The sequence below is a fragment of the Myxocyprinus asiaticus genome, chromosome 25 (assembly GCF_019703515.2).
Source record: "Myxocyprinus asiaticus isolate MX2 ecotype Aquarium Trade chromosome 25, UBuf_Myxa_2, whole genome shotgun sequence".
In the NCBI taxonomy this organism is placed as follows: domain Eukaryota; kingdom Metazoa; phylum Chordata; class Actinopteri; order Cypriniformes; family Catostomidae; genus Myxocyprinus; species Myxocyprinus asiaticus.
The window spans coordinates 4,029,044-4,056,983 of NC_059368.1; the positions used below are offsets into that span (position 1 = coordinate 4,029,044).

At 36.8% G+C, this 27,940-nt stretch overlaps 1 protein-coding gene across 1 annotated transcript; it reads right to left on the minus strand.

Annotated features, from left to right (window-relative positions):
* cd109 (CD109 molecule) lies at positions 1-27,870 on the minus strand. The gene is made up of 33 exons (XM_051655318.1): positions 27,778-27,870; positions 26,898-27,064; positions 26,754-26,782; positions 26,383-26,619; positions 25,940-26,065; positions 23,848-23,887; positions 23,428-23,509; positions 22,759-22,852; positions 22,195-22,330; positions 21,926-22,035; positions 21,205-21,483; positions 19,436-19,534; positions 19,276-19,338; positions 17,725-17,901; positions 16,688-16,840; positions 16,089-16,178; positions 15,900-15,969; positions 13,414-13,519; positions 12,982-13,096; positions 12,764-12,877; positions 11,904-12,122; positions 9,428-9,569; positions 9,154-9,330; positions 8,993-9,074; positions 8,623-8,851; positions 7,207-7,378; positions 6,686-6,867; positions 5,949-6,107; positions 3,940-4,005; positions 2,218-2,354; positions 1,928-2,084; positions 1,687-1,789; positions 1-1,281 (listed from the first exon to the last, which is right to left on the minus strand). Exons 1-33 carry the CDS (start codon positions 27,846-27,848, stop codon positions 1,085-1,087), a joined length of 4,380 nt encoding a protein of 1,459 aa, XP_051511278.1. The 5' UTR covers positions 27,849-27,870; the 3' UTR covers positions 1-1,084.
* Positions 27,871-27,940: the final 70 nt, after the last annotated feature.

Here is a 27,940-nt window from a genome sequence, read left to right on the forward strand (position 1 = left end):
CTAGTTACAAATCAAAAAGGGAAATTCTAAATGCAGGTCTGAAGAGATTAAGGTTAAATAAATGTCATTTTGATTCAGAAATATTGTGGTAAAGCTATATAATGTATTTTATGACTGCGTATTGCAATGTCCGTATGTCTCCAAGTCACCTAACAAGGAACTTTCCAAAAATTATGGCTTATATGAAGGTTGTTTAAATTTTAGAAATAAAGGTTCATCAATTAATGTTAACGAAACGTCCTTATGATGGTAAGTATTTGATAAATGTTCCCACAATGTTAGGAGAAAACGTTCTTTGTGCAACATTTTTTTAACATGCTTTCAACAATTTTTTGCTAACTACAAGCTATAAACAAATAGGGTCAAGGGTCAACTTTGTTTAAACACTATAAAAATATAATCTTAAGTAAAATTTGTTTAGTTAAGCCATCAGTGCATTTATCTTATCTTCATCTCACAGTGTAATGATTTGAGCACTCGTGTGTTTGTAAAACAGTTATTCATAAACATGTTTGTTCGTAAAACCATTTTTATGTAAATTGTTGTAAATGCATTTGTAAAGCGTTTCGTTCAGAAAAAAAAGCATTCGCAAAAACATAATTGTAAATTGTCTCATTCATGCATTTGTATTTGTTCGCAAACCATTTTTGTGTAAACTGTTGCATTCACGTGTTTGTAAAACCATGCTTTAATCTATTCTTACGTTAATCGACATATTCATGCATTTGTAAAACCATTTGTTCGTGAACCATTCTTACGTAAATTGAAACATTCTTGTGTTCTTGAAAGAGTTCGAAAAAAGTATTCTAATGATTAAGAATGGACATACAAATGATTTACACAGAAGTTTGTTGGCTTGTGTTTCATGAATGTGACCATTTGACTTTGGGGGCCTATGATGCAACAATTTACCTAAGAATTGTTTTATGAACAAATGTTCTTATTAATCCATGAATATGCATAATTACTTAAGAATGATTTTATGAACATTTTACACAGAAATTCTGGTGTTCTGCTTGAGTGACGTCCATTGTATGGGAATTTCTGGGAAAGTCTGATCTCAGACCTGTGTAAAGGGAAAACACTAGTTGTAGATTGACAGGAGTATGAGGAGTGCTGTGGTCATGCACAGCATCAGAAGTTGATTTTGGTTGAATGAAGGCGTTCCATCCTGCACCGGGACGTCTTGAGATCCACACTGAGAGCAATCCGACCCGCACAGCGAACACACAGACATGTCCCTTCTTCTCTCTGATGTGTAGGACCGCATAGTCTTTCGTCCTGCAGAGGACAAGGGAATGGAATTTAAACAACTTTACAGCTCAAATAACACACAAGTTTTAATAGAAGACTTAATATAAGTGCTTTTATAAAATTATAAGCTTCACATTTCTGCTTTTAAACCCTCCACAAATGTGCCCCATTCACTTCCATTGTAAGTGCCTCACTGTAACCTCGATCTTTGCATTTTTTTTTTTTAAAAAAGGAAGGATGCATCACAATAACTTTTTTTGGTAGTCAGCTTTATGCCACAAATGCTGTCGATTGAGCTTAACTTGTATTGAACCCAGAATATTCCATTAAGTAAAATTAAAATGTATATCAATAATGTTTCTGGCTGTACAGTACATTAATAATGATCATTTTAATGGCTTTGAAATGTAACAAATTACTTAAAGGGCTTACGGGGCTCATAGTAGTCATAGATCATAACCACTGCATTCTGAACATTGGCAACCTTGTAGTCCAGAATAGTGGGTATTTCAACACACCTTTCAGATGTGGTGACCTGTGATGAGAGAGATAATAACAACTGAAAGTAGACCAATATATCGGTTTTACCGAATAATCGTTTCTTTATATATATATTTATAATTTTGTTTTTGGTTGATCTATCCATTTAAATAAGTAGCAAAGAGGAACTCACTGTGTTTAAGTAAAGAATAACTCGTCCTAGAGGCATCTCTATTCTTCTGACCACATCGTCTGTGTGGATGGCGTCTTGGGCCAAGCCGAAGCCAGTGAGTAAACCCACGTCCAGTATGGCCATCCCTGTCTGATAGAGGCCTTGGTCCTCCCTCAGGCTTAAAGAAACAGAATTAAAAGATGCCTAAAAGTGCATTTCAAACCAATACTAATGTTTTGATTACTTTTTCTGGAACTGGTAAAATCATTTGGCAAAGAACTTAGTTTAACTGCAAAAATTTGCCCACCTACCTGAAACAAATGTAAAGATTAACACGGAACATGTCATTGTCCAACACATCTACATACAAATAAAATGCATCATCTGTGTATACGTCACGACGTCTGAGTGACGTTCTCTGGTTGTTCACGTGGTAAAATACAGTAAACTGAAAAAGAGATAGATAGAAATAAATAATAGTTATCATTAGTATCATATATATATATATATATGTCTTAAAAAATAATGCCATAAATAGTTTTCATTTAACACTTAATGTCATACAGTCCAGTAAACATAAAAAAGCTAAATCAATATTCGGTGTGACCACCTTTGCCTTTAAAACAGCACCAGTTCTCCTAGATACACCTGGACACAGTTTTTCTTGGTTGTTGGCAGATAGGATGTTTCAAAGCTTCTTGGAGAATTCTCCACAGTTCTTCTATCTGTTTCAGCTGTCTCAATTGCTTCTGTCTCTTTATGTAATCCCAGACTGACACGATGTTCAGTGGGGGGCTCTGTGGGGGCAATGACTTCTGTTCTTCTATTCTAATCTTTTCTATTTGCAAAAGTAATGTTTTGGAGTCTAACATTTATATTTTCTATTGACACACTAAAGCTGAAGATATAAATAACTATCTTAAGGCAAAAACTTTTGTGAAACACCTTATGTGCCTAAGACATTTGCACAGTACTGTATAGTATATTATATATATATATCTGTAGCACAATAGTGATGCTTAAACTAAAACTAAAACTAAACAAGAGTAAAACTCTGAATAGCTCGTGTTTTCTTTTGAGAATCTTGTGCAGAACAGTGTTTTGGACAGACTATGGTGAGGCTTCTCAAAGCAGCTCAAGATGTTGTTGATGTCTGACTGATGAGGAAAACAGTGTCTGGGGTCAGTTTACTGCATGGCGAGCAATCAAAGGTGTAATTACACATTCAACAGAGAGAGAGAGAGAGAGAGAGAGAGAGAGAGAGAGAGAGAGAGAGAGAGAGAGAGAGAGAGAGAAGGGTGGATCCGATAGGTGATGAAAAAATTATATTTATAAATTCTTCTGTTCATGCAAACATTTAAAAGATGTACACCACCATCATCACAACTATGGAATAACATAAATGGAACTATGGGAATTATGTTGTGACTAAACAAAATTCTATATATATATATATATATATATATATATATATTCTATAATATATTTGAGCATCTTCAAAGTAGTCACCCTTTGCCTAGAATTTGCAGACATGTACTCTTGACATTTTCTCAACCAACTTCTTGAGGTATCACCCTGGGATGCTTTTAAAACATTATTGGCTGCTTTTCTTTATTATTCGGTCTAAGTCATAAATTTCAAATTTTAGTTTTATGATTAAATAAATTAATATGTTGCCACAATTATATTTTTGTCTACAAAACTAATTTCAAACATTTAAGCACACGCCTTAAGATCAAAAGATTTTTAAGATCATGAGAAACATTTCAGGCAAGTGACTCCAAACTTTTGAACGGTAGTGTACACTATAATAATGCCATGTGATATAATGCTGAACTTGTAATACTATATTTAACCTGTATTGCAAGTTTGCAATGACATGATATTACATCTTTCAGTTGCGTGGCCTGCATTTTAGACTGACTTTTTATATGAGAACGTGTAGTTAAAGGGACACAGTTGCAGTTTTCTTTCTGAAAAAACTCAACTGACATCAAGTATTCAGAGAGACTTGTAATAGATGTTTAACATACCTGAACGAGAGCAAAGCCTTTCCCCTCTGCCACCACCTGAATGTGAACCGAGTCCTCTGCCACGATCTGTAGAGGGAAACACAATAATAGCAAGCTTCTCTTATCTTGAAGAATTACTGTGTCATTTTGAAGCCGTCAGCTAGTTGGGCCTGATATGACCACAGAGGAATATGTTGTTGTTTAATGAAATATGATTTGAAGTGATGTTTGAAGAAAACAAAGAGAATTCAAGGTAAATATCACATGTGAGCAGAATATTTTTACCATGCATCATTTCCAATCATGCAGTAATTTTGCCAAATTATGCAAGAATTTTATGCAATTTGTGTATTTAGGATGCATAAAATGATAGCAATGAAATTTGCCTAAGCAAGACAAAGCAATTGGGAATTTTATTTACATTTATTTAAAAATTGTCATTTCCATCACAGAATTCTATTAACCCTTCCTTGAACTTATGGGTCAATTTGACCCTTTTGAATTTTTAACACTGATTTACATCAACTTAACTTTAAGTGTTCGGCCTGAACCCACATGACATCTTCCACAGAGGTGATCTGAACCTGGAAATATCTTTTTTTAATTTTTTTATTTCATGTATTTGTACACAAAGCTACAAAAAAAAAAAAGTCCCTACTTTGTCCTTAAGGGACTATTGACCCCTTATTTTATGTTCAACTTCAAAAGCTTATAATACTGTTTGCTCTCTCTCTCTACTTTTGGTCTTAAATCATTTGTCTAGGTGCCAGTTAACACTAAAGCTAAAATAAAAACTTTTCTCTATCACCTTCTATTCCAATATACAGTTCTGAAAGGCAGGGGACGCCCCAGCGCAGCTTAAAAAATCTTGTTAAAAAAAGCTCAAAAGCTTGTAATAAAGGCTCTGTTTGCTCGATCTCCCTACTTTAAGTCTTAGATCATTCCACTAGATGACAGCAAAAACTAGAATTTTTTTTTTCTATCACTATCTATCACAACATACAGATCTGAAAAGCAGGGGGTGCCCCAACATGGTTTGTGACTCTTCCCATAGACATCCAGTCTTTTTTGGGAAGCCCCGCCCTTTCCCCATATTTTGTAGGATATTTCGGCCTCTGAATGGACAAATGTGATCTTGGTGTCATTTGAAAGCTAAGAACCTCAGGTTTGCAATGATGTATAACATTTTATCATCAGTAGTTAGGAACATATTCAAATGATGATTTGTTTATAATGCTTTTATTGCTGAAGTGCATTTTCTTTATGGGCATGTGAGACATAACAGTGGATTATTTACCCAGACAAGCTGAGAGACAATTAACAATAGACACATTTTGTAGAAAACAACCTAAGGTAAGAGATGATATATTGAAATTTTGAGTTTGAATGTAATACTAACTTATAATAACATTTTGACCTTTTGTACAATTTTATGGTGAGGCTCAAAAAAGACGATGTCTATGGGTAGAGTTGGGGCTCCCCCTGCCTTTCAGATCTGTATATTGTGATAGAAGGTGATAGAAGAAAAACTTTTTTCTAGTGTTAGCTGGCACCAAGACGAACGAATTAAGACCAAAAGTAGAGAGATAGAGCAAACAGAGCCTTTATTACAAGCTTTTGAATTTGAACATAAAGAAAGGGTCAATTAAGGACAACGTAGGGACTTGATTTGTAGATAAATTAAACTAGTGAGTGTGAAAAAAATGTTTTAACAGGTTTTTACTCTCTAGAAATTCACAGGGATAAAAGTTCCTTAAGTTGAAGATTTCTGGTCTATATTAGATATATGGCCTAGATTCCTATGGGATTTCTTCACCTATTTTATCATCTACCAGGGGAAAATCATAAGTCTGATCACTTAGAAAAGTAATTGCACACGTCTCCTGAACAAGCTATATGATTTGAGGAATCATTCATGTCCGTGGCACAAACAGTGCAAGACGAGTTCAAATGCCTGACCCTAAGAATGAACAATAATAATAATGATGCTTGCAAATTTGAACACAGATCTAGAGATGTTATATACTAACGGGCAGGTCTTGTTTCTGGTGCAGCAGGTAATTGGATCTGTCTATGCTGAACATGGCCACTGTGCCGGCGGTGTTGTTGACTGTGATGGTGAGATCCATGTCCTCGGCACTGCTGAATGTGGCATACACTGACAGAGCCTGTAACGCCACTACTGTATCCTGACAAAAAAACAAAAACAGAGCACAGACAATAAAATGATAGAGCTTCAGAACCAGAGGTGCAAACCTAAGCAGCTGAAAAGGTAAGTCATTTCACAGGCAGAGCTTTTTAAAGATGACAAAGGCAAACATTTTATTTCTTTGGAACAATGTACACTATGCCCTTTAAGACATCCATTTAAAGATATCATGAGGACTTTTTTAAACTAAGATAAAAATCCTATTGCGATTACTTTGAAAAAATATTGCAATTTGAACTGCGATACAATATAAATATTATTTTGGTGTTAGCACACCAAACCGAACTCAGAGCACATCTGTCGAAAAGCCACGAGATAAAATTGTATGTATCGAGCACAGAACAGCTTTGAAACCACTGAAAACACTATCATAAGCCTCATGCATGCTCAGAGTATGTGCACTTAAGAAAGCACTACACACTACAGACAGAGCTGCGAACATATTGCAGCACAGCAGGCAGCGCATTCAGACTATTTATTTATGTATTTGTGTACCAAATGCAGTACATACTCTCACAGTATACAAATTCAGATGCAGCTAGCGTTTAATGTTTCTACCTGAGTGGATCCATATCCACCAAGATGATTCCTCTGTTGGCTCAGCCACTTCATCAGACTGAAACCTTCAACCATTTTTGACTGTCTGTACAAGGAGAGCAGTACATAAGCAGAAATCTCGATGTCCGCTGAGCGAGGTGGCCAGGAATCTAACAGGCCGGTGCTCCAAAATGGCACTCCATCTGAAAGACACAGAATGCAGGTTAGACTGCTGCTTTAAAGGAAAGTTCACTCAAGAATTAACATTCTATCATTGTTTACTCACCCTCATGTTGTTCTAAACCCATATGACTTTTTTTCTTCTGTGGACACAAAAGGAGATGTAACAGAATGTTACTCTGAGTCACCATTCCCTACGTGAATGGTGACTGAGGCTAACATACTGCCGAACATCTCCTTTTGTATTCCACAGGACAAAGGAAGTAATTTAGGTTTGGAACTATCCATATAATGAAAATTAAATTCCAGGACTAGAATGGTATTGACTCATTCAAAATATGTAAACTCCAGAGGATATTTACCCCTAATGAGCGCTCTGTTCATCAGCTCTGTGAGGGCAGATGGAGCAGCGGTGCTGTTGGCCAGTGACAGCGCATATGTGACCAGACATAGACTGTAGTTACTGGAGATGCCCTGAGCCAGCCGAGACGTCATGAAACTCAAAGCAGATGACACACTCCGTTCATATGTGCTCTACCAAGAGAAAAACACACACAATTAGTCTTTCATTAAGTGATCTATCTATCTATCTATCTATCTCTGTCTGTTTATCTATTTGTCTGTCTGTCTGCCTGTCTATCTATTTATCTATTTGTTTGTTTATCTATTTGTCTGTCTGTCTGTCTATCTCTCTGTCTGTCTGTCTGTCTGTCTATCAATCTCTCTGTCTGCCCGACTGTCTGTCAATCTGTTTATCTATTTGTCTGTCTGCCTGCCTGACTGCCTGTCTGTCTGTCTATCTATCTGTCTGCCTATCTGTCTGTTATCTATTTGTCTGTCTGTCTGTCTATCTATTTATCTCTGTCTGTCTATCTGTTTATCTATTTGTCTGTCTGTCTATCTATTTGTCTGTCTATCTGTCTGTCTGTCTGTCTGTCTGTCTATCTATCTAATTTTCTGTCTGTCTATCTGTTTGTCTGTCTGTCTGTCTGTCTATCTACCTACCTGTCTGTCTGTCTGTCTGTCTATCTATCTGTCTGTCTGTCTATTTATTTGTATGTCTGTCTGTCTGTCTGTCTGCCTGCCTGCCTGCCTCTCTATCTATCTATTTGTCTGTCTGTCTGCCTGCCTGTCTATCTATCTGTCTGTCTATCTGTTTATCTATTTGTTTGTTTATCTATCAATCTCTCTGTCTGCCTGACTGTCTGTCAATCTGTTTATCTATTTTTCTGTTTGCCTGTCTGTCTGTCTTTCTGTCTATCTATCTATCTATTTATCTGTCTATCTATCTATCTATCTATCTATCAATCTGTCTGTCTATCTGACTGTCTGTCTATCTATCTATCTCTGTCTGTCTATCTGTTTATCTATTTGTCTGTCTGTCTGTCTGTCTATCTATCTATCTATCTTTCTGTCTGTCTATCTGTCTGTCTGTCTTTCTACCTGTCTATCTATCTATCTATCTATCTATCTATCTATCTATCTATCTATCTATCTGTCTGTCTGACTGTTTGTCTGTCTATTTATTTGTATGTCTGTCTATCTGTAAATCTATCTGTCTGTCTGTCTGTCTATCTGTCTGTCTGCTTCTCTATCTTTCTATCTATCGATCTATCTATCTATCTGTCTGTCTATCAGTAAATCTATCTATTTATCTGTCTGTCTGTCTGTCTGTCTGTCGGTCTGTGAATTTGTGATGATTTGTGAATTTGCAGTTCAGCAAAATATCAGAATGATTCAGTTAAATATCTGTCAGTCATTTATCAAACTGCACTCACTCTGTATTCAGCATCCTCTAGAAGTGCTATGAGGACGTATGCAGTGAGTGAAACAGATCCATCCAAACCTTCCTGAAGTTCTGTATGGATGACCTGACCCGGCTCTCGGAACGACCCGTCAGGCTCCTGCTGAGTCACAAGCCAATCAGCTGTCCTCTGCATAACCATTGGGTCAATGAAGATGAAGGTCTGAGCCTGGAGAAAACATCTCAGCACGAACGCTGATAACCTTATTACAACAAAACACACCACACAAACAACCCACAATCACTTATACATTTGTGTTTGATGTTATTACTGAATCAGTTTTGGTTGAACTACCCCTTTTATCATGTGCATATAATTTGATTTGATATTTATGTGTGTATACCATGTGCTGCCAGAGTAATCACTGTCTCCAAAAGCACTGAAGGAGCCGTCAAGCCTCTGATAGGACAGCTCACGCTCATAAGCTGCAGTTAAACAGAAAAGATGTGTTAAAAGACCATGAGATCTGCTATGTGTCTCTGGACTACAAGTCAAAATTCACACCTTCCATTACGTAGCTTATCACCCTGCTCCTGGTCTGTTCTTCGGCCTGTCCTGTGCTCCTCAGGTACTGGAGAACATAAATATATGGAGCAAAATGGATCATGTTTTGCTCGCCACAACCATAAGGCATTTGAATGAGGGAGTCCAGATTGCCCATGGATGGACCCAGAATGTCACCTTCACATTCATACAAACACAAATAGGGAAGGGTTAGATTTTTGCCTTGAATTTGCTAAAGTGGTGTAATTATAATCAGAAATCAGAGTGGACATACCAACAGCATACACAGTGGCTCTCTGACTGCCGGATACCACATCTGCAGGAAAACTGAACTCCATCGCTCTAGACAGCGTTCTCTCCTTCAGTGAATACTCCAGAAACAACGTTTGAGTGAACGACTGCTCCATTCCTTCTGGCTGAAGAGAAATCGATCCACAAAAAGATTTAAGATGGACTTTCCATTTTCCTAGGTGGCTTTCATTTGACATTTCAATTGTCATCACTCCATTTCTAAAACAAACATTCTGCTCTACGAAGCTAGTATACTTTTAAGACTAGATATTTAATTGGGAGAATATGATGAAAAACCTGTCAAGAACATGCCCAGGTCATATTTTACTTCAAAATCAAAAAGAAAAAAAATTATAAATTATATTTTGCATATAGAAAATTAAGCCTATTTTATGATTTTTAAGATTTTCTTTAGCATTGTGACATTAATTTCATCACAATTAATCACCCCACAATTTTTATTAGTATAATGTTAAAAAGTAATAGTACATAAATTGTATATATTTAAAGTACTATTAATAAATCGTAGAAGTATTGTACTGCCTTTTATTTATGCTGGTTTTAATTTAAAAATGTTTTTTTTTTTTTTTTTTTTACTGCATTACTTTTTCTGTATGCTGGTTTTAAATTAACAAAAAAATTTATATATATATATATATATATATAGTGAACTTGTAATAATATACACAGTATATTAGGGCTGTCGATTTAACGCATTCAATCAGTACGATTAATTATATAAAAAAATTTACGCAATTAATCGTGTCACCAAAACGTAATGTGGGGTGCTTCTCAAACGAAAGGCTTTCTCCTTCCTAGACCAGTCATTCTGAGGCTGTAGGCTAGGCTCCTCCTCAGCATTCACCGCTATGAATGAGATGGTCTAGTAAGTTCGCATGGCTACGTCATATTTGTTTCCGCCTCTGAGGTCACGGCGTGAAAATTTGGAAAATAAATTATTTGTGAACCACTACAACTACTTTGTAGAAATGGAGAAAGCCACCAGGAGGGTGCAGATCCATTTGATTTGTTTTCCGATATTTTCTTTAAAAAAATTTAATTGTGCAAAGAATTATGGGTGATTGAAGGCCGCGAAGGATGCAGCTGATGCATCCTCCAAAATAAGCCGAATGAAGGATGCGAAATGAGGCTGTCTTCCAAGTGTCCTCACAATTGAGACGGCCTTCGATGGTGCTTGATGATGTGGCAGCTGAGATATCCAGCCTAACTAGGCTGCAGCCTTCCGACTGAGAAGCACTGAACGAATATCCCTACCATTGGAGCAAATTCAAGCTTGAAGTACCACCTGTCTTCTCCAGAGGGCAGTAAGCGAACTCTAGCTGTTTAAGCAACATGCATCTTAAACAGAGAACAAAACACCAACAGCAGGCAGCACAAGATGAGTCTCATTCTTGCGTTCAAACACAGCTTGATGGAGCGCAAATCTGAATGCAGGGATCTCAAGAAGTGTTTTACAAAGTTTCAAACTACGTTTAACTTGACACAGCGACCTATAAAGAGTATGTTTATGAAACGACATAACCAAAGTGAGATGCTCCAAAAGCATCCGTCTGACGCATGTGAACATTGACACTTCCTTAGAAAAGCCCTTATAATGAATCTACTGTAAATATTAAATTTTAATTTAAAATTGTAATTTTTTTAATTTATTTTTAATCCCCTTTTCTCCCAATTTGGAATGCCCAATTCCCACTACTTAGCAGGACCTCGTGGTGGCGCTGTTACTCACCTCAATCCGGGTGGAGGAGGACAAGTCTCAGTTGTCTCCGCTTCTGAGACAGTCAATCCGCACATCTTATCACGTGGGTCGTTGTGCATGACACCGCGGAGACTCCCAGCATGTGGAGGCTCATGCTACTCTCCACGATCCACGCACAACTTACCACACGCCCCATTGAGAGCGAGAACCACTAAACGCAACCACGAGGAGGTTACCACATGTGACTCTACCCTCCCTAGCAACTGGGCCAATTTGGTTGCTTTGGAGACCTGGCTGGAGTCACTCAGCATGGTCTACTAACTCGTGACTCCAGGGGTGGTAGTCAGCGTCAATACTCACTGAGCTACCCAGCCCCACTTAAAATTTTTATTTATATTTTCTACTGTAATATTGTACAAAAATAATGTATTTAAATAATTAGCTAATAAGAGTCATTCTTGACAATAATGTGAATAATAATAAAAATTAAAAATAAAAAGTAAAACATCAGCGTCAGTATCAGCAATCAGAATTTGGTGCAAAAAAATTCTTAATTGTCATTAAAAAATAATGGCACCATGCAAAAAAAAAAAAAAAGGCTTTTTACTAAATATAATTTCTTATTTTATTTTTAGATTTCTTTAGATTTTAGATATGACCAAGATGTATTTTTTGAGACTAATTCACCCCCATAGTCTAATTAGACTTGTTTGTAATTGGTCTTCAGTCAGAAGTTCACCTTGACAAGAAGCGTTTGGTAGACAAAGTCTGAGCTGTAGATGGATGTAGCTTTCACAGAGATGGGTATCTCTCCCAGTGCAGTTGCTCTGATGGGGAACAAAGTGGATGTAACATTCTGACCCAGCACTGAGACTTTCCTCACATGAGCCAGAGAAATTTCTTCATTGTCAGCAGCCACAAACTCAAACATTTCACTCTCTGCAACAACAACCAATGCCTGTGATGGGGGGGAGAGCAAACAGTTACAGGTAACTAGTCTTTAACTTGATACTTTTATTCAAAGTGACAGTACACCTATTACAATTTCAATTCACCTTGATTAACCTGAGGTTCAAAGAACAATTCACCCAAAAATGAAATTTAAAATTAGTCCATATGACTCATGCACTACTTTGAAAGTCTTCTGAAACCATACATTTGTTTAGTGTGAGGAACAGACATTTCAGTCAATAAAAATTCAGGTAACTGAACATTTTCAGTGAATAATGACTTAAATTTGAGTCTGTTCCTAACACAAAGCTATCGTGTAGTTTCCGAAGACTTGAAATAAAGCACGACTACTTTTGAGATCATTTTACTTTTGGTTTTATTTGGAGCTTCACTCTATGCTTTCATTGTATGGAAAAGAGTAGCTTGAACATTCTACAAAACATCTAATTTTGTATTCCACACTGTACAAGTTTGGAACAAGGGTAAGTAAGAGTAAGTAAATGATGTCAGAAATAAATTTTTGGGTTATTTATTCCTTTAACTGTGCTCACATCCAAGTAGGTTTGTTTTCTAGTATCATTCAAGATGTTGATGTATTAGGAAATGATACCTGCATATAACCAACTATTTCACAAATACAAATTTCACCTCCAAATCCACATCAATATAGTTGAATAAATTGACTTCCAGCAGCAGCATTTCTCCACGGATGAGAAATTCCGGGAGATTTAGAGATAGGAAGAAATCCTTGAACACGGTCAGCTGGGAAAGACACTCGGTTTTAATAATTAGTATCATTGGAACTCTATTATTTATACTGTATATACTGATAATCAGTTACAAATAAACTGTAAATGATGCATTACCTCTACAGGAGTGCTGATACCTAAGCCAAGGTTCTCTGACATCACGATGCCAAAGGCCACCCAAGAGGTCAAGCTGTCTGGCACTGTGAACGGGAAAGAAGCCGAGGTGGAATCACTGTAACATGAACAAAACCCAGAGGAGAATGTTAATGGAGTTCAGTTAAATCTTATATTAAGAAGCAACATGAAGAATAAATTGATTGGTTGATTGTTGAGATCTCTTCTAAACTCTAAAGGAAACACATGAGAGATTACTGGGGTCTTTTTGTCAGGAGAAACATCTAAGAGGCAGGAGAAGTCTCCATTTGTTCTCAATATAGTACCATTGCTGTCAAGAACAATTGAGATAGTAAAGAGATTTCCTTTGTGATTTCTTGTCACCCTCTTACAAAATAGACAAATAGGTGGACTGACATATTTCCTCCCTTTTACCTCATATTAGCGTCCATCCAGATCCATGTTTCAGGGAAGTGTTTTCTCTCTCGGATGTCTTGAAAAACCCCATTCGCCTGCTGAGTCAGGAACAGTCCCTCCCCTGCTGTGGAACACATGAGCATTAGTGAAAGAAAGATTAGATTAGTAATTACTCTAATAGACACAAACACAAGCAGAATTCCATGCCAAATGCAACTTATTTGCTGTAGACTGTTAACCATCAATTTGCAAATAGGCGGTGTTTTAAATGGATGAACCTAAAACCGTTTTGGACGATTAATTTTGACAGGCTGCATAGTCTAATATTTCCTTTATTTAGGGATCATATCACGTAAAACAGAATTGTCCTTGTTTTTAAATAAAAAGAGTTTGAAACTCCTTCCCCAGTCCACAGAGATTACTGAATAATATTTTGTATTTTGACATTATTATCATTACAATTAGGCTAATTTTGCCCCCAAGTGTCAGTAGGCTACTGTAATGAGAAATAAATTCTCATTACTGAAATGCAAAAAAGAAAAAAGAAATAAAATAATGATATATTATTTCGATTTTAAAGTACATTTAAAAGATAAGGTACAATTGTAAGATTATTCGTGGTTGTACTTGTACAACATTTATTTTATGATTTATTTTTAAAAATGCAGGTTTAATTTGATATATTTGATTTTACTGCATTACAGTCATGAGAATGAGATTTATTTATGTATTTTGTTTTCTTGGTAATGAGATATTGGGGAGAATGTGCTTAATTTTCATGAAATTAATGTCAAAATGCAAAATTATTAATGGTCCTAACAATAAGCTTGATTTTCCTTATTTTTCATATTTTTATTTTATTTTTTTTCTGATTTGAGGGTGATAAATGACCAGGACATTTTTTCGTGAATAATTTTTACACCTATTTGGCAACTTTGGCAGCAGTGTGCACTGCCAGTCATAACAGAGGTAATTTACATATTAAAGTTTTAAAGATACAGTAGCAAAAACACCCTGTTTTATTCTAAAGGTCAAAGAGTGGGTGGAAAAACTAAATTGCAACAATTTAGAAAAAAAAAAAATTTTTAGTTTTTGGTGCAAAAAAATCTTAAAATTAAAAGTTACCTTCTCACACATGGATCGCAGGAGACCTCACAATCAGTACTGTTTACATCAACTACATGTTATAACCAAACAACTCTTATTTAATCGTGACAAACTATACATTATTAGAAAAGTCGAATACTCCAGCTTTGCTGTTTAGCGATTGTTTCACGATAGACATGTTACTATAAAAGTCATTTCTAAATTCATGTCAACATATCAAAACATCAAAGCGAGATTTATGAAAATGAAATGTTATAAAGACGCACATACCTATTCATTGACGTAAACCCCCTTTGATTTGCCCCTAGCAAGCTTCAGTGAACAACACCCAAAAGAACATTTTATTCCAAAAGTGTGCACATTTACAAAAATACTGATGGATTCTCAGTATGTTTACTTCATAAAAAATTATTCTTCATGTCCATTTTCTAAAAAGTTATGCGATATGAAGCACTGAAGCTGTCTAATACTCTCATATGCTGTAAGTTCTGTTCGCCCAGGACGCTAGAGGCGCACAAGTTCATTTCTCATTCTAAATATGGTCAGAGAATAAGACAGTTATGACATCATGCCTACCTCAGTGCCCAAATGACAAGGACTTCCGCATACCATACCATACCATGTCATACCATAGAAGGACATGAGCCTTATAAGCATAAAATTAATGATTTGACTGATGAAACATGTTGTAAATAAATAGATGATAACAAAAGTGTATGGGTTGTCTTTGGTATTTGTATATGTTTATTGTCTACATAATGGAGCTGGAGCACTATTATATCAATCGGTAATGATTAGAAGAAAGAAATAAGCACTAGATAATGTGTAATTTGTCATGTTTACCATTCTGCATTCATGGTGCTAATGCTAATGGCTAATGCTTTACAAATCCAAAATCACATGACAAGGTCTTGGAAAATGTTTAATAATACTTAAATAATATGTTTTAAAGTTATTCTCAAACTTGAAATTAAACATTATTAGACTTGTGGCTTTAGCTCCATTGTGTTTCTATGGATCTACTAGGTCTGTGTTTCCCAAAAGCATCGTAAGCCAAAGTACATTGTAGAAACCATTGGAGCCAATGGTCTCTACGATCAACTTAAGCTGGTGATGCTTTTGGGAAACGCAGCCCAGTTCAGTTTCATTGTATTTTGTAAAAATATGCTATGGGAAAGAAATTGCTGATCACTTTACAATAAATTTGAGCTTTTCTAGCCATTTTTCTTCATGACTTTTATTAATTCTGACTTTTGAAAATAACCTTCCAAGTGTGTACTTTCAAAAGAGACCACAATTATGCCTGTATTACAATACAGGCCATTGTATTTTCAGTATGTCCATTTTAGGATTGGGGATGGAGTTTCAATTTGATCAAATTCAGCCTTAACACTTACGGAACGCGGGAATCAATTGATTCGTCTCCTGATTCAGTCTGGCATCCGTCAGAACCGTGACACCGCACATCTGCAGAATGAAACAAAATAACTGTAAGCTAATTTTTGTGCTCTTATCTGTGTGCATACAAATGTACTGTGCCTGAGATTAAATCAAGGCATCGGATGACATTCATGTATCTGATCTACCATGAATATAGAATATGGGTCTCCCATTTTCATGCCGCTGAAATCCGTCTGGGTCAGCTCGCTGCTGTATGCCATCAATTCCTCCAGCACCTACAAAAAAACAACACAGAGCTCCTGTTTGCTGATCTTGATCATTAGTTTTATGGCTTCTATTAGCATAACTTACATTATATGAATAGGACAAACTGTTCCGAGGTCAGTGATTTGCCATTATAAATCTGCTATTGTTGTAAACAACAAACCAAGCAACACAATGTAGTCTGTACTATTAAAACCTGTTCACCTTGTTCTGGAAAACACTCTTTGTTTCTTTCTATTGTCCTGAACTGAAACTTGGGTGTGGTGTCTGTGTTTGGTTACATAGGAAAAGCAGCTTTAGTTATCGTGTGATCCCTAGTGAGGGGGAAATAATGGAAAACCAGGCCTAAATCTCAAAATAGGATTTCCCACATTTCCCAAATTCGAAAACCTGAACGAGATAAGACATTAGGTGTGAAACTCGGGAAACAAAGGATCTTAAAATCCCTTTGGACTCCTGTGTTGTCCGGTGTTGATTATTCTGGAAAAAGTGAATGGATTAAAGACATGGTATAAATTACCGTCTTCTCTGTGATGCCATTGTCTGTCTTGGAGTCCAGCGTTCCTTTGTCCACCACCAGAATTCCCACCAGAGATCCAGGCTCAGACACAAGGACGGAGAGAGACACAGAGTCCGCTGGTTCTGCACGCTCCTGACTCCAGCTCAGAGATACCTAAATTTAAAAAAAAATAATAATAAATTAGATTTCACGTGATACATTACTCACACGTATTCAACTAAATTTGGGGCTTGCTAATATTTCGTTTTCTAATGCAAATATTTTATATTCAATTTGTCATTACAATTTAGATTAGTTTTCACTCTCTGACTGTGTGTCTGTAGTTTTAGTTGTTTCAGTGTTTTCTAGTAACGTTCAGTTTAGTTTTAGTATTTTATGGCTGTCAAAGTTAATGCGTTAATGATAGTGATATCACATAAATTTGTTTTTGTGGTAATACAAATTATGCCACAAATGCTGTCGACTGAGCTTAACTTGAATTGAACCTGAAATATTCCTTTAATGAAGACTTGTTCTTTCAAATTGTATAATATATGTATTGTAAAAACTACAAGTACAATTAATTTGAGGTCATTTTAATTTATTTTAGTTTGTTTTGGAATTATGAAAATGTGTTTTACAGTGGTTCAGTTTTTTCATTCATGTTAGTTTTTACTTTTATTTCAGTTGACGGAAATGTTTTCATTTTCTTTTTGTTAATGATAAAAACACTGGTTGTGAAGGTGTTTTGAGCCAGTTTTAGTGCTTTGCTATGCTGATGCTAGGGTTTTCTGATTGGTTGCTACTTGCTAGGGCGGTAGACAGTCATAACTTTTTTTATGATAGTAAAAATGGTAGTAACCTCTGCGTTTCTTTCCTAACAGCATCCTATTGCTGTGAATAAATTCACAATATAGCACTGCCTCTCGTAACTCATTGCTTAATTACCTATTTAATCACATACGTTTCCACCTTGCTCTTGTTTTAACATAAATATTGCATTTCAAGTCTTTAATTTGTGAATGTTCTGCAATGTTACTGTTGTCAAGAACTCTTACATTGTTTCTCAGGACTTGCGTAAAAGTAACTTGTAGAGCATCATTCACAATCTCTCCATCTGGAAGTGTGTAGTACACCAGAACACAAGCTGATGGAGTCCAGGAGTGACCTGTACTCAAACTAAAGGAGGGGGACTCTAAAGTTCCAGCATCCACCACTTGACCACGGGACATCACCTACGAAACAGATATAATCCATAAAGGGGTCAACAGGCTTTTTTTTTCTTATATGGAAAGCTGCCAAAATCACATGATCATTCTCAGTAAACCATGCCATTTGTGTGTAAAATGTATCCCCATGACTTACTGATAACTAACAAGTTTAGTCAAAATGTTCAAATAAAACATTGATTTTTAAATTGTTTTTCCCCCCCATTAGAATATTACAACATTTGTTTGTATCAGAATATTAGCGTTTCACCTGAAAATGAGTATGTTCACATTTATCAGCATTAAATTTGAATGGGTTACACACTGTATAGAATTAAAACAAAATTAAATTCTAAATAAATATTACTTCAATTGAAATGAAAGCAGCATGCTTTCACTGTTTAAGTATTTTTTTCCAAAATGCTTTATGCTTTTTCTGAAAGGCAGAATTTGTCTTTATCTCTGCTCTTTTAGCGCAACCACAATATTCTGTGACAAAAGTTCAACGTTGTTATGGGACAAAAATCAAAAGCATCAATTTTTGAAAAAAAAAAAATAAAATATTGATCTTTGCACAAATCACAAAAATACTGACTGTAAGCAGTGTGGTATGGTGTTGCAATATTTAAGGCTGTTATTTGACAGTTTTGCACTGTTCTTCAACACCAAAATGTTTATTATAATATTTCAATTACATTACAGTATGTCATTTGTGAAAAAGCACAATAAAATGAAGTGATACTATCAGAATTTACTCAGTTATCTATTCAGATTTACAGTGCCTAGAGATGCACAACACAACAAAATTAGCGAAGCGAACAAAAGTTGAAAACACAACAAAAATAAACCACAACACATCAAACTTAAGCCACAACACAACAGAAATAAGCCACAACACAAATCGAAAATTAACAGTGGAAGTTCTGACTCAATGCAGGCAAGATCATGATTTCGTTCAGTTTTAATTCCATTATGTGTTGTGGCTAATTTCCGCTGTGCTGTGGTTTAATTTCATTGTGCTACATTTTTTCTGTTGTGTTGTGGCTAATTTCCATTGTGTTGTGGCTTTTCCATTGTGTTGTGGCTTATTTACATTGTGTTTTCATCTTTTATTTGCTTTGATATGTATTTATTATCTATTGGTACTATGCAACCCTGTAAAAACATATTTAGTAATGGAGGTAATAGTTTAAGAATCTTCCATTGTAAACCGTAATTCACTAGCACAAATGGCACCATTTGCTGAGAATGACCACATAAAAACTTTAAATAAAAACCTAATCCAAAAAAAAAATATATATATATATATATATATATATATATATATATATATATATATATATATATATATATATTAGTTTTTGTCTTTAAAAAGGACATATTCCTTGATGACATGCTTACAAGGTAGTAGAATTTGGTCAGGTGAATATTACTCTCCACAGTCAAGTACAGCGGTTCTCCAACCTGCAAAAGTCACCCAGAAAGTTAGTGTCAATATTATGTCTCTTTGTTGGAGAGGAAAATTACAGCATGCTACACCATTCATTAATGGCACAAGTACCTGAGGCTCACTATCTCTGTGAAGTTGTATGTAGGATTTACTGGGTGAAGAATAACTGCAGTACAGCTGAAGGCGTTTCACTGAGTCTTCAAACTGGGCCTGAAACAAACAGCAGGTGGCAATATTAAGAGAAGACAAGAATTAGCACTAGGCTGCATGCTAGTATGCAATAAAAGCACCTACTTGGCAGGTGGTGGGAAGTACATATTTTTGAGTATATTGTAAAACAGTAGGACAGTATTAGGACATAGAGGCAAAACATAAAATTGCATCTTGATATCACAGACCAGTTACTGTTAGCATATTGTTAGCATCTAGCTACACATTTACTTTATTAAGTCCATATTTTGCAATTTGTTAGAAGAAAAAAAAACAACTTTAAATACACATTTAAGGTAGGACTGTGTGTAATTTATGTTGTAGAACAAAACGAAATGTCTCTCAATTAATGCTACCCTTACAAAAAAAATCTTGAATTCTGGCAAACTAACTGCAAATTCGCCACAAATTTGCAACTTGTTATTTTCACATGCAAATGAGCTTGGGATTCACTGCAAATGTTTTCCAGAAGTTTGCAGACCTTCAATGGTAGTCGTGAACCTGCAGCAAAACTTCAGCAACAATCAGGGGCGGATTGGCCATCGGGAGAACCGGGACTTTTCCAGATGGGCCGGCCGCGAAACGGGGCCGAATGGGCCGCGATAAGCTGAAATGGGCCGCCGCGTTATGCAGAACGGGCCAAAAAACGGCGCCGCGATATGCGGAAGGGGGCAGCGATATGCGGAAAAGGACAACGCCAAACTTTTTATATATAACATTTTTTCTTTATTTAATGTAAATGCCCATGTGGCCTATGTGAAGTCAGTCCAAAGGGAAAATGAGCAGTGCTAGCGCATGCAATCACATTTTGAAGAACGTTTACGATGAACGTTTTTTTTTTCATTACAATATGGAGCACTGATGAATCATTCACAATATGACCATGAAGGTGTATTAAGAAAATAAACAGGGTAAATTTTACAAAATTTAGAGTTCTGGCAAACTAGCCGCAAACTTGCCACAAATTTCCCACTCATTATTTTTACACGCAAATGAGCTTGTAATTCCCTGCAAATGTTTGCCAGAACTTTGCAGCTCTTCACTGGTAGTGGTGAACCTGCAGCAAAGCTTTGGCAACAATGGACAATTTGCCAGAAGTTTGCCACAAAGCTCATTTGCATGTGAAAATAATCAGTAGCGAATTTTTGCAGAAAATTTGACATGAACTCTCGATTTTTGTAAGGGATACCTTCTGGAAGTACGCTTATGCAGTTACGAGCACTTGACCAGCAGATTGCCAACACGTGGTCTGGTTGAATGATGCTTAACGTGCATTCTTGCGCTACTGTGGCGGTAACAAACTTAGTACTCAATGGAGCGACAGAGTTACCTTAAAAAGTTTGTGCCATAAAAATGGATTTGTTATTATTGAGGTTAGTTGCTATACATTTATTGACTTTACCGTACTTGCTCAGCAATATACTTAAAACTTGCTCCATGACAGTAGTTGACTTGAAAGAGAAAACAGTTCAACTTCACACTAACGTTCGCTTGTGGCATTGTTGAGAATGCAACACGATGTGTTATGAATGTCTAACACATTTTGGAACACAACTTCGCATAAAATCGAGCTTGAGTGGCTAGAAGCATCTGTGCTCACATACTTGCGTAGAGTGTGTTTCGGCCTTAATGTGTCGTATTTTAGAAGCAACACCTGGCAGTGTTCGCACCTCTATATCAAGTGTGGCAACGTTTTCTGAGAGGTGGATCTGGAATGTCATCACTCCATCAGCAGTTACAGGAAGCTGCATCTCCTCCACTGGAACATTGTAAATGGGAGTGAAGAAGCTGGAGGCAGGTGTTGTATTCAGCATGCGTGGCTCCAGGGATCCCTGTTCATCCCACCTCCACGTCCAGGGACTGAACTTGTGTTGGGTCACTGCCAGCCGCACACTCCTGCTCTGATCTTCTACAGTCAGGGGGCGGTCATCATAGGTGGATAACTTCAACTTGTTAAATAGAAATACAGATATTACATTTTCACATTTTCTGAAGGGAATATGAGTGGTGACTCATGCAAATGTTGGCGCCACATTGCCAGGGAGTTGCTATGCAGTTGCTAAGGTGTTCTGGGTGGCTTTTAACATGTTGCTATATGGTTATTTGGGGCATCTGGAAAGTTTCATGGGTTTTGCTTGGAGGATGCTAGGGTGTGTTGGGTGGTTTCTAGGGTGTTTCTATGTGGTTGCTAGGGAGTTCCTAGGTGGTTCCTTATGGTGTTCTGTATAATCTAGTTTATTATCAAAACATTTATAAAGCATAAACATCTTTATCTTCAGGTTTGAATGTATGAAACTTTTCAAATCTTTCTGGCATTAGATCTCAGAATCTGAAATATTAAACAATGCATTGAACAAAAGTCTGAAGAGCTATGGATTAAAATGTCTTTACCTGAGCAGTAAAGGTCATGGAAGGTTTAATAATTTGTGGATGCTGCAGAAATTCTAGGTTATATTTATTCCTCACTATAGTCACCCTTGTGCTGCTGTTGTACGTTAATCCTACAGAGAGAGAAATTAGACACAAATTAAAATGCAATGTGTATCTACAGAATTACACCTGAAAGGGCTTCTCAATTTGTATATTTATCAGTTGCATGCATGCATGTTCATATTATTTGTGTTTTAGAGCTGGCTAAGTATAGGCAAGTTAGAATGTACCTGTAACACTTTCTGTGACGTTCACGGTAATGTCGATATATTCACCTGGCCCGTATCCATCATATAGGTATGGGTAATCGAGAGACCGTTTGTAGAAGTTGGGCACATAAAATGTGATATCAGCAGAGCCATGAATCTATGCAGGAGACAATACAACCGATTAACGGTTAATCCATTTAACATTTAAGGCTATGTTTGTAATTTTTCCTATGTTAAAATACTTTATAATACTACTTAATACGCTGAGTCAACTATAAGTAAGCCATTCAATGGCTGATTCAAATTTTAAACACTGTGACTCTATGGTGCTATCAAATTTTATCTAAATAAAAGTATAAAAGTTTGTTATCTCAATCAATGGCTTGAGTTTGGGGCGGGACTATTTGATCGTCTGACCAATGGGGATTGGCAGAGTTTATGGAAAACCTGTTTGAAAAAGTCATTATTTAGTGATTCCATTTGGGGATGGTAGTGACGCAGAAATTACACACTTCAGCTTTAAATTTAACAGATGAGTAAAGATGTTTAAATGAGTATAGATGTTTCTTCTGAAACAGTACTCACAGATTCTTCCTGTTCGTGACGTATATCTAGGCCGTGGAGACCGTAAACATAGGATATGTTCATTGTCCCACTGACAGGCTTCCCGTAAAGATATCTGAAAAAAGACTCTAAAGCATAACTTTTTCACCTGACCAAGAATCATTGGGCCTCATTCATGAAACATGAGCAGAGCTAATTTTTGTGTACATTTTTCGTAAAGCATGTCTGACGTAAATTTTCGGATTCATGAAAGTTTTCGTATTTTCAAAATGTTATTTGGTACGAACAAAATGTACACCTGCTCCCGACCATGTGTATATCGTATATCGCTCTATAATTTAGGTTTCATAATTTAGTATAGGCATCGCACACTGTCATATAGCTTGCAAATCTGTAATATCTTACAGGCATTTCATACATTTTTTTGAAGATTTTTCCTGTTGCAAGGGAGTATATCACTGTTACAGTCTTTGATTTACTCGAGAAGTTTCACCAATGATGCTGGCGATGTGCTACACTGAACCAGAGAAGGTTAATGCGGGTGGACATCCTCCTGTCAGCATGAACTGCACATTTTTTACACTAAAGCTTCATGTCAAACCATTTTTATTTTTATTGACAATATGATCCCATATATTTATGAAATTTTCGTGAATGAGGCCCTTTGGACAAAGAAGGACAAACACTTACGTGGCAGTGACCGTCCCCATCAGTGTGTCTTCATGATGCAGGACAGAGGGGATGTCCAGCTTTACCTCAAATTTAGGAAGCACTGCACACACAATAGATATTAAAGATTGGAAACAAATTTGACGTTGAAATTGTGTCATTTTTATATGTTCAAATATTTTCGCCTATCCCAGCTTAACAAGCAGAGACAAAAATACGGTAAGTAATTAGGAGATTGATTCCTACAATGTCGACACTGTGGCTCTTAAAATATTGCTTTGTCTGAGTGACCTGAACAGTGTGCCATAACATTAGCTCAACCAATGAGCAGGATTATCTGTTTTTCCAACAAATAAAAGATGCCAGTGCTGCAGAAATTATGTACTTTAGATTTCAAATAGATTTTTAGACACAATACTGATCATGTATATAATATCTTACCATAGTAGTCGACATTGAACTGCCTCTCCTGTACAACCTCCTGCATTCCAAAAATATCATTGTTAAAATTGCGAAATCAAACAGCAAAACAACTTTAAATCAATAAAATACTAGATTTTCACATTTACTGATAAGAATTTTAGTGGCGTTGCCAGTGCAAAACTCGCTGACTAATGTTAGGGATTTGAGTGTGGTTGCCAGGGCATGCTATGCACTTCCAATATGATGCAATGGGACATCGACGTGTTGCTTCCGAAAGAACATGTACCCTGAAATTGACTCAAACTGTCAAGCGCCATCCCCCATCAGACATTTTCACTTACAGAAATCGAGAGTCTTGGCAAACTTGCTTCAAATTCGCCACTCATTATTTTCACATGCAAATGAGCTCTACAGCAAAGATAGAGCTTCATTGTCGCCAAAGGTTTGCTGCAGGTTCAGCACTACCGGTGAATCGCAAGCTCATTTGCCTTTTGAAAATAATGACTGGGAAATTTGCGGCAAGTTTGTGGCAAGGGTTTGCATAAATTCAAATGCAGCTACATTTCCCTCTAGCACCACTGATAGCATCCCTTACAAAAATTGAGAATTCATGGCAAATTTGCCACAAACTTGCTGCAAATTCACCACTGATAATTTTCACATGCAAATTAGCTTTGTGGCAAACTTGTGGCAAACTCTTCATTGTTTGCTGCAGGTTCACCACTACCGGTGAAGAACGGCAAACTTCTGGCAAACATTTGTGGTGAATTACAAGCTCATTTGCAGTGAAAATAATGAGTGGCAAATCTGCAGCAAATTTGTGTCAAGTTTGCGACTAGTTTGCCAGAACTCTAGATTTTATGTAAGGGGTGTTGCATGAGTAGCGTCATAGACATACTCTAGTCCCATGGAAACCAGGAAGTAATCATGTTCACATAAACAATGGTGAGGGCAATTCGAAGGTTGCATTTTCGCTCTAAAAATGTAATTTTTACTCCACAGATGGTTAGTTTTAGGGTTGGGGTTAGGGCATATAGTTAATAAAATATGCATTGCTGTTGACTGCATTACACCATTTACAATAAAAAAAAATACAACTTGACTTTGATGCCACTCTATAAACATTTCACCAAATTCAGCCACTGGGGGCAGTGATTCGAGTTTTAGTAAACATAGACTGATTTCAAAAGCAAATTTTGAAAAATTTTGCTGAATTCACAGTGCGATCAGTCTGCCGCTCCCTAAGGTTTTCCAAATGGTTTTTAGCATGTAAGCTAACGGAAATTTCCATTGAAAAATCCCATGGGGAATATCCCATAATGGTCCAAGTCAAAAGAGTCCACCTTTGGGGCCTGGGTAGCTCAGCGAGTATTGACACTGACTACCACCCCAAGAGTTGCGAGTTCGAATTTAGGGCGTGCTGAGTGACTCCATCCATGTCTCCTAAGCAACCAAATTGGCCTGGTTGCTAGGAAGGGTAGAGTCACATGGGATAACCTCCGTGTGGTCGCGATTAGTGGTTCTCGCTCTCAATGGGGCGCGTGGTAAGTTGTGCGTGGATTGCGGAGAGTAGCATGAGCCTCCACATGCGGAGTCTCTGCGGTGTTATGCACAGCAAGCCACGTGATAAGATGTGCGGATTGACGGTCTCAGAAGCGGAAGCAACTGAGACTTGTCCTCCGCCACCCGGATTGAGGTGAGTAACCGTGCCACCACGAGGACCTACTAAGTAGTGGGAATTGGGCATTCCAAACTGGGAGAAAAGGGGATAAAAAAATAAATAAATAAATAGATAAAAAAATAAAAAGAGTCCACCCTTAAGTCTCTATGATATTCTGGACTAGATATGGCTCGGGTCCCTCCTTCAATATAATGCTATGGGAGTTTTTCAACCTGTTTATGATGTACCAGGCAACAATCCATACGTAAGATCACAACACGCTGCTTGATTTGAGTCATCATTCATGTTTTTAGCACAAACTGAACACTTAGGGTAAGAGATATTCAAAAGCATGTGGTACGAGCAATAGAAACAGAGATGCTTTGCTAATATAAAAATAATATGTATGGGCTAAACTTTAAAAATGCACATGGTTTTCACACAACTCACATTGATACCAGCTACAATTTTCCACTGGCCGAGAGGTGGGTTCTGAGAGAGTATCAGTTCTTTTGAAACAACTCCTAAAACACCTTGCACAGAAAGCCACCGTCGAATCATGTTCACTTTGGGATCCTGCTCACAATAAACACACAAAAACAAGTTCAGATGCATCAAAGCTGGAGACCCCTGCTGAAAAGACTAGCTAAGACCAGATTCATGCAATCTATAGGCTGGTTTATAATGGCTAGAGATGTTTACGTGCTGGTGAAGCTAAAGTGGCAACTTCAGTCACACTTTACTTTCATTGTATAGAAAAAAAGAGGCAATAATAGCGAATGGTGACTGACGTAACATTTTGCCACGGAAGAAATAAAGTCATAGAGGTTTGGACTGACATGAGGGTAACAGAATTTTCATTTTGGGGTGAACTATCTCTCTAAGGCACCTACCCTGATGAAAATGTCTATCTTGCCGTTGTACGGCTTTCCATCAGGTGTTACAGACACAACCCGAATTTTCACCACCTGCCCCGGCTTGTAGTTGCTCTTGTCGGTCTGGATAAAAATGGACATGCACTTGGGGCTAAAGAGCAACATGGTGGAGTTGGAGAATACTTGATCGGATCCAACAAAGCCCTGAACATTCAGCTGGTATGGATACCAATAACTCATCTCACTGTAAAACACCTGCACAGAGATATCCGTACATAAGTCACCTACTGGTTTTCAATCAGTTCATTTTTTTTATTTGATATTTATTTAATTTATTCAGTATTTCTATTTATTCGGTATCTGAAATATCATGCAGTCCCAATACTCACAGGAGGGAGAACCAATCGCATGGTAGAGCCTGTAAAATCAAAGCAAAGCAGACATACAGCTTGTTTGTACAGGGAGCAGTGGTATATTGTACAATAACACAATACAATACAATAGCAATACAATGAAATCTTATATCAAAGCACCTGCTGGGATGGTGCTCTGTGTCTGAGCCACACTGTTGTTTCCATGAATGAGATCAGATGTGACATTGATGGGATATTCTGCGAGAATAGTGACTGATAGTGTGGTCGGGACTCCACAGCGCAGAACTTTAGAGACGGATATTAGATAGGTTGGATTTTGAATTGGGCTAAAACAATCAGAAAATCAAACCATAGCATTAGTTATAAAACATACCGTAATCACCTAAATGCAATGCATTAGAAAAACTATAAACCTATCAAGATGATGTCACATTCTACCCCAAAATCAAAAGAAAGAAAGAAAAAATTACAATTAGCTTAAAGGAATATTTCGGGTTCAATACAAGTTAAGCTCATAGGGACAATAATTTTTTTTTTCTCCCATTATGACATTATTTTTATGAAAACTGAGTACACCCCCACCACTGCTTTTAATTTTTGCATTCAATTATATACATTATGGTAATCAGAATTTGGATGGGAAATGTGCTTCATTGTCATTGCCACAGTGCATAAATATTCCTAAAGCAGACTTAATCTTCCTCATATGAAATATACTTTCTTCTTTTTTCTTAAGGTTCTGGGGTGAAATATGACCAGGCTTTCGTGCGATTCAATCATAGTTACAATAAAAATTGTTTAGGTAACTGGATTCCCAAATTCTCTCATTCGCTTAAATATTATTTAATATGAATCAAAAAAAATTTCTGCCAAAGTTTCACAGAAGCTAGAGAAGCTATATAATAAGACAGACGAACCACAGAGAACATAGACAAAGCTACAAAACAGGAAAAAGAAAAAATGATTTCCACGAAACCAACCCCCCAAAAAGGACGAGAGATAAACAGGGTAATTGAATGGAATGGGAGAGTAAACAAACCTTGGTGTGCTTGGAGTTCCACTGCAAACTAGTAAAAATCCCAGGACTCCAAAGACTTGAAGCCACTCCATTTGCAGGTGTCAAACTCCAATGAAATCACAGTTACTGAACAACTGAGACTAGCAGGTGCTTTTAAAGGTGCTTTGAACACCTGATCCTTCAT

Excerpts from the sequence above, each read along its gene's own strand:
- cd109 (XM_051655318.1), bottom strand. The coding sequence starts at position 27,848 with ATGGAGTGGCTTCAAGTCTTTGGAGTCCTGGGATTTTTACTAGTTTGC. Across the intron at positions 12,878-12,981 it reads GTATCAGCACTCCTGTAGAG|CTGACCGTGTTCAAGGATTT; the intron begins GTAATGCATCAT and ends TGTCTTTCCCAG. Across the intron at positions 7,379-8,622 it reads TAGAGGATGCTGAATACAGA|AGCACATATGAACGGAGTGT; the intron begins GTGAGTGCAGTT and ends TTCTCTTGGTAG.